The sequence below is a fragment of the Mesoplodon bidens genome (genome assembly GCF_964165515.1).
Source record: "Mesoplodon bidens genome assembly, chromosome: 3".
Taxonomy (NCBI): Eukaryota; Metazoa; Chordata; class Mammalia; order Artiodactyla; family Ziphiidae; genus Mesoplodon; species Mesoplodon bidens.
In genome coordinates, this window is record NC_138178.1 from 175,931,579 (window position 1) to 175,943,598 (window position 12,020).

At 50.7% G+C, this 12,020-nt stretch overlaps 1 protein-coding gene across 1 annotated transcript in view; it reads left to right on the plus strand.

The window, feature by feature from the left end:
* The window catches only part of DYNC1H1 (dynein cytoplasmic 1 heavy chain 1), a 66,446-nt gene that overhangs the window by 40,261 nt on the left and 14,165 nt on the right, over nucleotides 1-12,020 (plus strand). The window contains exons 39-51 of the mRNA XM_081230051.1: nucleotides 29-235; nucleotides 325-446; nucleotides 914-1,079; nucleotides 2,399-2,562; nucleotides 5,586-5,715; nucleotides 7,365-7,498; nucleotides 7,947-8,061; nucleotides 8,158-8,319; nucleotides 8,401-8,615; nucleotides 8,700-8,904; nucleotides 10,210-10,383; nucleotides 10,495-10,614; nucleotides 10,892-11,012. Of these exons, the coding sequence (XP_081086177.1) occupies nucleotides 29-235; nucleotides 325-446; nucleotides 914-1,079; nucleotides 2,399-2,562; nucleotides 5,586-5,715; nucleotides 7,365-7,498; nucleotides 7,947-8,061; nucleotides 8,158-8,319; nucleotides 8,401-8,615; nucleotides 8,700-8,904; nucleotides 10,210-10,383; nucleotides 10,495-10,614; nucleotides 10,892-11,012 (2,035 nt within the window). The remainder of the gene's footprint in view (nucleotides 1-28; nucleotides 236-324; nucleotides 447-913; nucleotides 1,080-2,398; nucleotides 2,563-5,585; nucleotides 5,716-7,364; nucleotides 7,499-7,946; nucleotides 8,062-8,157; nucleotides 8,320-8,400; nucleotides 8,616-8,699; nucleotides 8,905-10,209; nucleotides 10,384-10,494; nucleotides 10,615-10,891; nucleotides 11,013-12,020) is intronic.

Sequence of the window (12,020 nt, forward strand, 5' to 3'; positions counted from 1 at the left end):
CGCCTCACTTGTTTCTTCCCTTCTCCAGGTCGTGGGTCTTAACTTCTCCAGTGCCACTACTCCAGAGCTCCTGCTGAAGACTTTTGACCACTACTGCGAGTACAGACGCACACCTAATGGGGTCGTTCTGGCCCCTGTTCAGCTTGGAAAGTGGCTGGTGTTGTTCTGTGATGAAATTAACCTGCCAGACATGGATAAATATGGGACGCAGAGGGTCATATCCTTCATCAGACAGGTGTGTTTATGTCCACGAGGTGCCCTCTCCTCCACAACGTGTCCTGTTCACATTTGCCCCTAACGTGTCTCACTCCCCCTTGCCCTCAGATGGTGGAGCACGGAGGCTTTTACCGGACCTCAGATCAAACTTGGGTGAAGCTGGAGAGGATCCAGTTTGTCGGGGCTTGTAACCCGCCCACAGATCCTGGAAGAAAGCCCCTCTCTCACAGGTAACACACAGCCCCGTAGACTTCCCTGATCTCACACACACCAGTTCCGGGTTTGCTTTAAATGTAGCATGACGAAACTGGTTTTAATTATAAAAAGGTAACAAAATACTGCTCGTCATGGGGTTCCTCCAGGGTTATGTCACTGTGCTGGGAACACACTCACAATGAAGGTGACGACTTGGCTGCACAGTAGTGAGCTGCCCCAGACCTGCCTGTAGGGCCAGGATGAGGCTGAAATAAGCCTGAATTGTTTTCCCACCTTTGCTCGGTTCTTTTCCGGTTTTTTGCATCTACAGTTGTGTGTCAGACCCAGGCCCGAGTAGTTTGTGTGAGACCTCAGTCAGCTGTGGCGTGAAGCCATGGGGGCGGGTCAGGAAGCCCCTGGTCGGCCTGGGACAGGGAGGCAGCCCTCCCAGGCACGCTGCTCATCAGCCCATACGAGGCTGAGCCGGGCTGTCTTTGTGCAGGTTCCTGCGTCACGTGCCTGTGGTGTATGTGGATTACCCGGGACCCGCCTCCCTGACGCAGATCTACGGCACTTTCAACCGGGCCATGCTGCGCCTCATCCCGTCCCTGCGCACATACGCAGAACCGCTCACCGCGGCGATGGTGGAATTCTACACCATGTCCCAGGTGCGCGGCGTCTTTGCCCGTCATGACCAAAGGGCTCTGTTGAGAGACTGAGCTTCACTTGGAGCTCTCGCTGAGCCGGGAGACTTGCTCCAGGGTCTCAACAGATCATGCTTCCGGCCGGTGCTGCAACCGCGAATATCCTCTTGCTTGTTCTTGCCGTCCTCGTCTGGCACACGTACATGTGTTCATTCCCCTGATGAAACCGAGACTGTGCTGTGCCGTTTCTAAAAGGATGTGGACACTTTTGTTTAACAGCACCGACATGTGCCTGTCTGTACTTGTTCTTCTGCAGTGCTTGTGGTGACTGCATGTGGCCAAACCTGTCAGGGGGCTGGGCCGGTGACAGTTCCACCACAGTGCCTCTTTCAGCCTTGAAAAAATATTTATCGAAAAGGTCTTTGCCCACTGGGACTTCCCTGGCAGTCCGGTGGTTAAGACTCCGCCCCTCCAATGCAGGGGGCGCAGGTTCGATCCCTGGCTGGGGAGCTAAGATCCCACGTGCTGTGAGGCACTGCCAAAAAAAAAAAGATCTTTGCCCACTGGATGAGCAGAAGTGGCTCTCAGGTTTTTGGCTTGCGTTTCTTTGTTAGCCTCTGACAAGGGCCCTTGCGAGAGAACTGCCGACTTTCCACTGAGACAGCCATCTTACTTAGAGGACTTTATGAGCGTTAGCTTGTCACGTATTGCAAATGATTTAAATTTTGTATGATTGCAGTTTTTTTCCTACAGCATTTTAAATATTATTAAATGTAGACTATTTTCTTTAATTGTTTCCGCTTTTGAAATAATGCTTAGAAAAGCTTTCCTTCAACTTAGGAATTACATTTCTAAAAATATTTTAGAGGAGTATTTTTTGTAGTTTTTTTTTTTTTTGCGGTACGCGGGCCTCTCACTGTTGTGGCCTCTCACTGTTGTGGCCTCTCCCGTTGCGGAGCACAGGCTCCGGACGCACAGGCTCAGAGGCCATGGCTCACAGGCCCAGGCACTCCGCGGCATGTGGGATCTTCCCAGACCGGGGCACGAACCCGTGTCCCCTGCATCGGCAGGCGGACTCTCAACCACTGAGCCACCAGGGAAGCCCTATTTTTTTTTTACGTATAAATCTTTAAATATAATTAATTGCAACATAAAGTGAGCAACTTGGATCTTGCTTTGTTCTGAACAGTAGTCCCAACATTATTTACCAATTCATTCTCAAATTTTCCAGGGTCTAGAGTCTTTATTCTGAATATAAAAATGTTATACTGCATTTAACTTTTTGACTACTTTCCATGTCTTAGGACATTTACATGTAACTTGCATATTTTCGATTCCTGCAGGAGAGGTTCACTCAGGACACACAGCCCCACTATATCTACTCACCTCGTGAAATGACGCGGTGGGTGCGAGGTATCTTCGAGGCACTGAGACCCCTGGAGACTCTGCCTGTGGAAGGCCTCATTCGGATTTGGGCACATGAAGCCCTCCGTCTCTTCCAGGACAGGTAAAGCCAAGGCTCTGGGTAGCTCCACGCTCCCTTCCGTTGACCCTTCCGACTCCCCCGAGTTAGGGTCTGCATGAGGCTGGCCTGCCCTGAGGCAGGCTGAGCTGGTGACGGACGGGAGTGAGGTGGTGAGGGCAGCCTTGCATCTGGGAGTTGATCACGGCCGCCCCCATGTACGAGACCCCAACGGCCCTGCTGGTTACTGGTAACCTCCGGCAAGGCACTTTAACTCACCTCTTTCACTGTCGGGTGGGCCCCACACAAGGTCAGGGCACAGAGGTCACAGGTGAATTTCAGTGCCTTCTAATAGCAGCTTGGGGTGCAGTTCCGTAACCACCACCCCTTCCTCACCCTCAGTCTTTGCTCTCATCAGAGGATTTGCAGCTGTATCTCTGGGACTTCAGTTTTCTCTTTTTACCTGTTGGCCACTTATTTCAAGTCTTGCAAGTTTTGACTTTTTCTAGTTAAGTGATCAGTACTGAAGGGAGAGACTTGCTAGTGGCTGTAGTGGTCAGCTTGGATTGTGGGAGATTTTGTGGTTTGAACCACCGTAAGTCTCAGTAAAAAGTTGGAGTCGTTTTCTCTCTCAAGGCATCTTGAAAATTATTGACTTTTTTTTTTTTTTTAATTTTTTAAACCCCACATTTGTTTATTTATTTATTTTTTTTTTTTCTTTTTGCGGTATGTGGGCCTCTCACTGCTGTGGCCTCTCCCGTTGCGGAGCACAGGCTCCGGACGCGCAGGCCCAGCGGCCATGGCTCACGGGCCCAGCCGCTCCGCGGCATATGGGATCCTCCCAGACCGGGGCACGAACCCGTATCCCCTGCATCGGCAGGCGGACTCTCAACCACTGCGCCACCAGGGAGGCCCTGTTTATTTATTTATTTTTGGCTGTGGTGGGTCTTCGTTTCTGCGCGAGGGCCCTCTCCAGTTGCGGCAAGCGGGGGCCACTCCTCATCGCGGTGCGTGGGCCTCTCACCGCCGCGGCCTCTCTTGTCGCGGAGCACAGGCTCCAGACGCACAGGCTCAGTAGTTGTGGCTCACGGGCCCAGTCGCTCCGCGGCACGTGGGATCCTCCCAGACCAGGGCTCGAACCCGTGTCCCCTGCATTAGCAGGCAGACTCTCAACCACTGCGCCACCAGGGAAGCCCTTTTTTTTGTTTTTTATTCATTTATTTTTGGCTGCGTTGGGTCTTCGTTGCTACGCGCGGGCTTTCTCTGGTCTGGGCGAGCAGGGGGCTGCTCTTCGTTGCGATGAGCGGGCTTTTCACTGTGGTGGCTTCTTTGTTGTGGAGCACGGGCTTTAGGCACGAGGGCTCAGTAGTTGTGGCACACGGGCTCAGTAGTTGTGGCACGTGGGCTTCAGTAGCTGTGGCTCACGGGCTCTAGGCACGAGGGCTCAGCAGTTGTGGCGCACGGGCTTAGTTGCTCCGTGGCATGTGGGATCTTCCTGGACCAGGGCTCGAACCCACGTCCCCTGCATTGGCAGGCGGATTCTTAACCACTGTGCCACCAGGGACGTCCCTATTGACCTTTTTAAATCAGAATCTTTTTCTTGTATTCTTTGTTTATAGTTCTGTACGATCTTTGTCTTATAGTAAATTCTTAGTTTTCCTAGTTCCTGCTCTGTCATTTTTATTGATTTTTCTTATATTGTTAATTTTATGTATTTTAGCACTGCAGTCCTTTGTAGCCTTTTAGGCTCATTTTTGATTAGTGAGAAAAAGTTAGACTTGTGTTGCTTTAACTCTAAACTTCTAACAAACAACAAATCTTAACTGATTTACTATTTAGTGCAGCACCACGATTTCCTGTTGCAAACTATCTGGGGAAATGTTCTGCCCATGAACAGGTTACTCGGAACCGAGCAAGAGGGGCTGCAGAGTAGGAGCAGGAGGGCAGGAACTTGATGGCAGGGCAGGTCCCCTCGGTCCCCGGCTAAGTGTGAGGTTGCCCGAGGTGGCCCATCTGTAGAGGACACGGTCCCAGCAGGACAAGCTCCTCTGACCACTCATGGCCTCAGGTGTGGGTAGTCGTAGGAGTTGGTTAATAGTTACTCCCCTGGCAGGACCCAAGGCAGATGGTTCCCTCCAGACTAAGAAATACTTGAGCCTTTCACAGTTACACGTCAGGACCAGTTATTCTTGCCTTCAGGCAGCTTTTCTCACCATGCTTTCGAGGAGTCTTGGAATATTGCGTCATTGTAGATGACTGGGTTCCACGGCAGCCTCCTTAGAGTTCTCATTTCCCACAGGGCTGCCCTGCAGAGAGCCAGGGAGAGAGATGAGCTAACCAAGGCAGAGCGGGGGCACATGAGCCCTGGCAGCCCAGCTTTTGTCTCTCGTATTGGGGCTCTACCACTTTAAAAGGCGGTCCTTTTTATGTTATGTGCGCTACCTTCGTTCTCCCTTCTTTAATTAAAAAAAATAATTGGGCAACAGTATCATTTTTACATTTCTTAACATATCAGAGATATAATTTTGTTTAGATTGAAATTTCGCAATAGCAGTTGTGCTTCTAAATTCTGGTTGGCTACATACAGTAAGTACGTGACATGCTCATTGGACCTTCATCTGGTAGCCTAAGTTATCATATATTCAGCTGCTCAGAAGGTAGCACACCTGTAGGGACAGTTAGAGTCTCACCTGCTTGCTCTGTGGTTTTCTCCGTAAGCCTTGTGTTTCCAAAACTGTACACCTTGTAGTTCTCTATTTCTGTCCCCATAATGCCCCTTGATACTTAAAACATTTATATTAAGCAAGCTTAGAAACTAACATGAAGTTTTCATTTTGTAAATCAGTGTACTTAAACATTTTTAGAGGAGTTTTTTTTTTTTAAGATTTTCGTATTTAATATCTATGTTTCAGATTATTTAAGTCGTCTCGAGTTCAGAGTCTTAGGTTCTTCCATTTGTAGAAAATGAAAATTTCTGGTAGAAGACTAATGCCAGCCCTTGGAGTAGCCCACAGCACCCACAAAACCAGGTGTTTCCTCACCACGGCCTCTGTCTTCTCTTCCGACAGACTTGTAGAAGATGAGGAGAGGCGTTGGACCGACGAAAACATTGATATGGTTGCTCTGAAGCATTTCCCCAACATAGACAAGGAGAAGGCAATGAGCCGGCCCATCCTGTACAGCAACTGGTTGTCAAAGGTAGCGCGTCTACATCACGTTAGGAATACTTTCTTTGCTCCTGTCCTTCTCGTTAGAATCTCGTCAGAAACGTCTTTGCCTTGAAGCGCACTATAAAGGAAGCTACGGCTATAGGCATGATGGGCCACGTATTTGCAGCCGTTGATAATTCAGGGCAGAGAATCTCAGGACCGTGGCCACTCCAAGAGCTGTGGATCCAACCCGCAGGAGACGGGGCTTCCGTGAAATCAGGGCAGTTAGGGATAACTTGTGTGAAAATGTTTCATACACTAGGATGCTAAATGGAGTGACATTTCCAGAGGAGCTGTGCGCTGCCATTTTCTCTGAAAACGAGAGCCGACGGACGTCTACGACGTGACGTGCGTTTCCTCCGGGAGGCGGTGCCGACTTGGGGAGGGGGACAGCCGTCCTGTAGGCGCTCAGTCCCATGGGCTGCAGGGCTGCGTCTTGGGAGAGCTGACCCTGACATAGGGGCTTAGGCGAGTGTTCATAGGGCGTATCTGAGTGTCGGCAAGGGCGTGGCAGGCACAGGGCCTGATAGAATTAAAGGCACAGAAGCAAGAAGAACAAGAGAGATTCGGGGCTTCCCTGGTGGCGCAGTGGTTGAGAGTCCGCCTGCCGATGCAGGGGACACGGGTTCGTGCCCCGGTCCGGGAAGATCCCACATGCCGTGGAGCGGCTGGGCCCGTGAGCCATGGCCGCTGAGCCTGCGCGTCCGGAGCCTGTGCTCCGCAACGGGAGGGGCCACAACAGTGAGAGGCCCACGTACCGCAAAAAAAAAAAAAAAGAGAGATTCGCTCAGCGTTTCTAGAATTTCCTATTTATTTCTAGACTCTAGATACTAATCCTGTTTCATTTATGGGCAACATCTTCTCCCAGTGGCTTGTCTTTTCACTCTCTCTATAGCGTCTTTTGAAGAACAAACATTCGTAATGGAATATCGTTTAAACCCTTAATCCATCTGAATTGAGTTAGTGTATGGGGTGAGCTGCGGGTTCATTTTCAGTTTTTCTTTTGTGCATGTCCACGGTCCCAGCACTGGGACGCTGCAGCGTCGCACTGTCACATGGGTTTCCCTGTGCGCGCGAGTCTGTTACAGAGCTCTGTCCTGTCCATTGGTCCACTTGCTGCTTCCTGTGCTAAAACCACGTGGTCCTGATCACAGTTCTAAGTCCACCTGACAGGACAGTCCCTGTCCAGAACACCTGGTTCTTAAAGGGGTGGGTCATCTTTCCAGTCTTGGGCTTTTCCCCTTCCAAATGAAATTTAGAATTGCCTTGTCAAGTTGCACCAAAACAACTTCCACCATCCGCCACTGAGATTTTGACTGGGATTACATTGAATCTATGTGTCAGTTGGGTGGAACTGACATTTTTAGTTGTGCGTTTTTCTCTCCATGATCATGGTGTATCTCTTCCTTTATTTAGATGTTCTGTGATGTCTTTGAGTGAAGTTCAGTTTTCTCTGTAAAGATTTTCCATGTCTTTCCATGTCTCATCCTAGTTTACTCATATTTTTGTTCCTATGTTATAAATACCTGCTTTCGTCTCATTTTTGACAGGTTCTTGGTATATGGAAATATAACCCACTTTGCTATAAGAACTAAGATGATTTCTTCTTCGTAACTGGATCTTACCTTTTTCCTACAGGATTACATCCCAGTAGACCAAGAAGAGTTAAGGGATTACGTCAAGGCCAGGCTGAAGGTCTTCTACGAAGAAGAGCTCGACGTCCCCCTGGTCCTGTTCAATGAGGTGTTGGACCACGTGCTCAGGATCGACCGGTAGGCGTTCTGCTGCTACAGCCTCACCCCTCACCCGAGCCGCTCTCCATCCGACGGGGGCGGGATCAGGCCAGGCCTCGTGCTGCCCTCTTGACGGGCCTCCCACGCCCCTGCCTTCCTCTGCCAAGCGACTCCCGCTTCTTAGTCCAGCTCTGCTGAGCCGAGCTTCCCACCGGCCGCGACGACAGCCCGTCACCCTCCTGCTAGACTCGGCCTGTCTCCCTCGAGTCATCAGGGTGTCCGGGGGCGGCGCCATGTCTTTTTGATCTCTGCCGCCTCACCGGACCTGGCAAATCACAATTGCCGTACGAATGTTTAGTGTACAAATTCAAGTTAAAACGCGTCCCAAATGCTGTAGACTGATCCTGAGAAGGTTTAGGACTTGAGTGCCAAAAGGGGAAGGGAGCCTAAAAGCCTAACTCTTTTCTTCTTTCTGATAATGTTTCAGAATATTCCGTCAGCCTCAAGGCCACCTGCTTCTGATCGGGGTCAGTGGAGCGGGCAAAACCACCCTGTCCCGTTTCGTGGCCTGGATGAACGGTTTGAGCGTGTACCAGATTAAGGTGGGTCTGGCCACAGCCTCTCAACCCCACAGCAGGTCCTATTCATGCACGCAGCTCCTTGAGCAACAGCGGAGCTGACCTGCCTCGCTTCTGTAGGTCCACAGGAAGTACACGGGGGAGGACTTCGATGAAGATCTCCGCACGGTGTTGAGACGTTCTGGCTGTAAAAACGAAAAGATAGCTTTTATAATGGACGAGTCCAACGTGTTAGATTCTGGATTCCTGGAGCGGATGAATACCCTTCTGGCCAACGGAGAGGTAATCAGTGACACACCGCATCGTGTTACATGGTGCCGGGTTCCGAGGACTGGCCAGCCATGGTGCCGTTTTATTTCCTAGGTTCCCGGCCTCTTCGAAGGAGATGAGTATGCCACCCTGATGACCCAGTGTAAGGAGGGGGCCCAGAAGGAGGGCTTGATGCTGGACTCGCACGAGGAGCTGTACAAGTGGTTCACCAGCCAGGTCATCCGCAACCTCCACGTCGTCTTCACCATGAACCCATCCTCAGAGGGGCTCAAGGACCGCGCGGCCACCTCCCCCGCTCTGTTCAACAGGTACGCCAATCCCACTTGGCTCTGCTTTCCACGGGGCAGACCCTGCTCTCGGGAGCTGTCTTGAGATGTGGGCATCGTTTTCAGGTGTGTGTTGAACTGGTTTGGGGACTGGTCCACTGAAGCTCTGTATCAGGTCGGCAAAGAGTTCACTAGTAAGATGGACCTGGAGAAGCCGAATTACATCGTGCCTGATTACATGCCAGTCGTGTATGACAAACTGCCACAGCCACCGTCACACCGGGAAGCCATCGTAAACAGCTGTGTGTTCGTTCATCAGACTCTTCACCAGGTGGGTTCAGTTTTCTGGGGGAGTTTGTTTTTTGGTTTTTTAACATCTTGATTGGAGTATAATTGCTTTACAATGGTGTGTTAGTTTCTGCTTTATAACAAAGTGAATCAGCTATACATATACGTATGTCCCCATATCTCCTCCCTCTTGCGTCTCCCTCCCACCCTCCCTATCCCACCCCTCTAGGTGGTCACAAAGCACCAAGCTGATCTCCCTGTGCTATGTGGCTGCTTCCCACTAGCTATCTGTTTTACATGTGGTAGCGTGTATATGTCCATGCCTCTCTCTCACTTCGTCCCAGCTTACCCTTCCCCCTCCCCGTGTCCTCAAGTCCATTCTCTACGTCTGCGTCTTTATTACTGTCCTACCCCTAGGTTCATCAGAACCATTTTTTTTAGATTCCATACATATGTGTTAGCATACGGTATTTGTCTTTCTCTTTCTGACTTACCTCACTCTGTATGACAGACTCTAGGTCCATCCACCTCACTACAAATAACTCAATTTCGTTTCTTTTTATGGCTGAGCGTGGGTTCAGTTTTGAGATCGTAGGAAAAGCAAAACTAACTGCCGTACTAACGTAAAGCTAAACCGATGTAAAAGTAGACCCCCAGGTGCTTTGGATTTGACACTGTACCGTCACCCGCAAAAGAGATGCCTGTCTCTCACCTGTTTTCCTACCTCTGTCAATGACGTCTCAACCCGTCTGTCGCACGGCTGTGTGTTCGGAGCCGTCTGGCCCTTTCCCTGCCCACACTGATTCCATTTGCTTCTCTTGCTGCCTCTCTGGCCAGGCCTGTGTTCTTCCCCCAGAGCAGGGGTCACGCTCTCTTTCTGCAAAGGGCCAGGTGCCAGCTGGGCCCCTGCATGGCTACCCAGCTCTGCCGCTGTGGCACGAGAGCAGCGTTGCCATGAGCAAGCATGGCCGTGGGGCTGACACTCCACATGCAGAGGCTGCGCTGCAGGGTTTGACGGGCTGGCTGGGGTTTGCTACCCCTCCTTTAGGCTCTTTTTGTTAGAAGGGTCCAGTCTGCTCCCCTCTGGAAGGCTCTGTGAAGACCACTCTGAGCCTGTGGGTGTCCTGTTGGCCCTGCCCTACCCCTAGAAGTCAGAGGAGAAGCTCAGAGGTGTGAGGGCTCCTTGCGGTCCCGTGGGCTCCTGAGCTAGACTCCGTCTCGAGCGATGCGACTCCCGGGGGCTGGGGCCGTTCCGTCGCGCCACACCAGCACAACAGTTATCTCCTGAGGTTAAATCGCAGAGGACGAACGTCCTGAAGAGCGAAGTGATTTGACTTTTTTCCAAAAGGCTAACGCTCGGCTAGCGAAGCGAGGAGGCAGAACCATGGCCATCACGCCTCGCCACTACCTGGACTTCATCAATCACTACGCCGACCTGTTCCACGAGAAGCGGAGCGAGCTGGAGGAGCAGCAGATGCACCTGAACGTCGGGCTGAGGAAGATCAAAGAGACGGTCGACCAGGTACGTCGCGGCCTGAGCAGCGTTTTCTGGGGCTGCGCTAGGGGAGGGCCTCTTAATTGGAAGGTAATTGCCGCGTGTTTTCCATTCCCCTGACGTGGCTTTGTTCCTCAGGTAGAAGAGCTGCGTCGGGACCTCAGGATAAAGAGTCAGGAGCTGGAGGTGAAGAACGCGGCGGCCAACGACAAGCTGAAGAAGATGGTGAAGGACCAGCAGGAGGCCGAGAAGAAGAAGGTGCGTCTTCGTGCTTGGGGAACGTGGCCTGTGTGGGCCGGGTGTGCTCCGTCTCTCATGAGGGAGTAGGGAGTTTAGTCTGAGATGGGCTTTAGGGTTGAACGGGTCTGTGGTAGGGGCAGGTGGGGTGTGTGTGTGTGTGTGTGTGTGTGTGTGTGCGTGTGCGCGCGCGCGCGCCTCTCTGTCCCGGGCAGCATGAGGAGTGCCACTTTAGGACTCGAGGACTCGGCGAGTTAACCGGTGCTCACCCCAGAGCTGAGCCATCCTTCCTCTCTAGGTCATGAGCCAAGAAATTCAGGAACAGCTGCATAAGCAGCAGGAGGTCATCGCAGACAAACAGATGAGCGTCAAGGAAGATCTTGACAAGGTGGAGCCGGCCGTCATCGAGGCCCAGAATGGTGTGTGCACACTGTCAGAGGCCTGGCTCTCTGGGAAGGGTGGACAGATTAGGGGACAGCATGGCCTTCCCCCAGAGGTCCCAGTTGTGTACGTTTCCAAAAGTGTCATTGATGAGTCTCAAGTCTCTGAAGCCTTGTCTAAATACTTAAAGACTGTCTTCATCTCTTAAAGCAAAGTTTCCGTAAAGCTAGTCTGCTTTCACCATAGTGAAACCCTTTTCATAAGAGAAAATTGACAAAAGAAGCTTTTTGTCAGTACATTTTTTAAAATCTGGGGGTAATTTCATAAATAGGCTACTTGCAAATCCCTGGCTTGAATTTCATCCAGAAATATCGTAAAGTAGGCAGTGTTGCTATCTTATTTATAATTATTAGAGTGTCCTGGTCGTGGCCAGCGATGACTAATTTAATGGTTGGTAGCAGTCCCCCATCCTCCCTTTCCCACCCCATTTACCTGGGAAATGCCGCAGGAGGGAGCGCAGTGACCCGGCGTCCCGTCTTCGTCTGCCGTCTGCCCGGTACCTCGGCGAGGCCTGAACCTGGGCCCCTTCCTGCACATCAGCCTTTAACTTACTTCAAATAACCCAACTGCTTGTCGTTTTCACATTACACCACAGGAGGAATTAAAATGCACCACAGATTTTCATTGAGCGTTGTACTTTGATGAGAATTTAATTTAGCTCTCACCTGCCGAAGAGTTACTTTAAAAAAGTGCTTTAATAAAAGTTCAGGTTAGGAAAATGTGCATTTCAGTTTATGGAAAGCGTCGGCCATTTTTTTTAGAACTGTTAATTCTACATCTTCACCCCAGCCGGTGAAGACAACTTCTAAATTGTGGCAGACTGAAAAGGTCTTTGTTCAATTGGTGCAAAACAAATGAACAATTTTGCTTCTTTTTTTAATACTTAAATCTTTATAGAGGTAAAGGAATTAATGAGGGTTTGTGAGACATTTTTAAAGATGCTGTCCTTTCTACAGAATGTTGCGATTTAGGCTTAGTACAGTAAG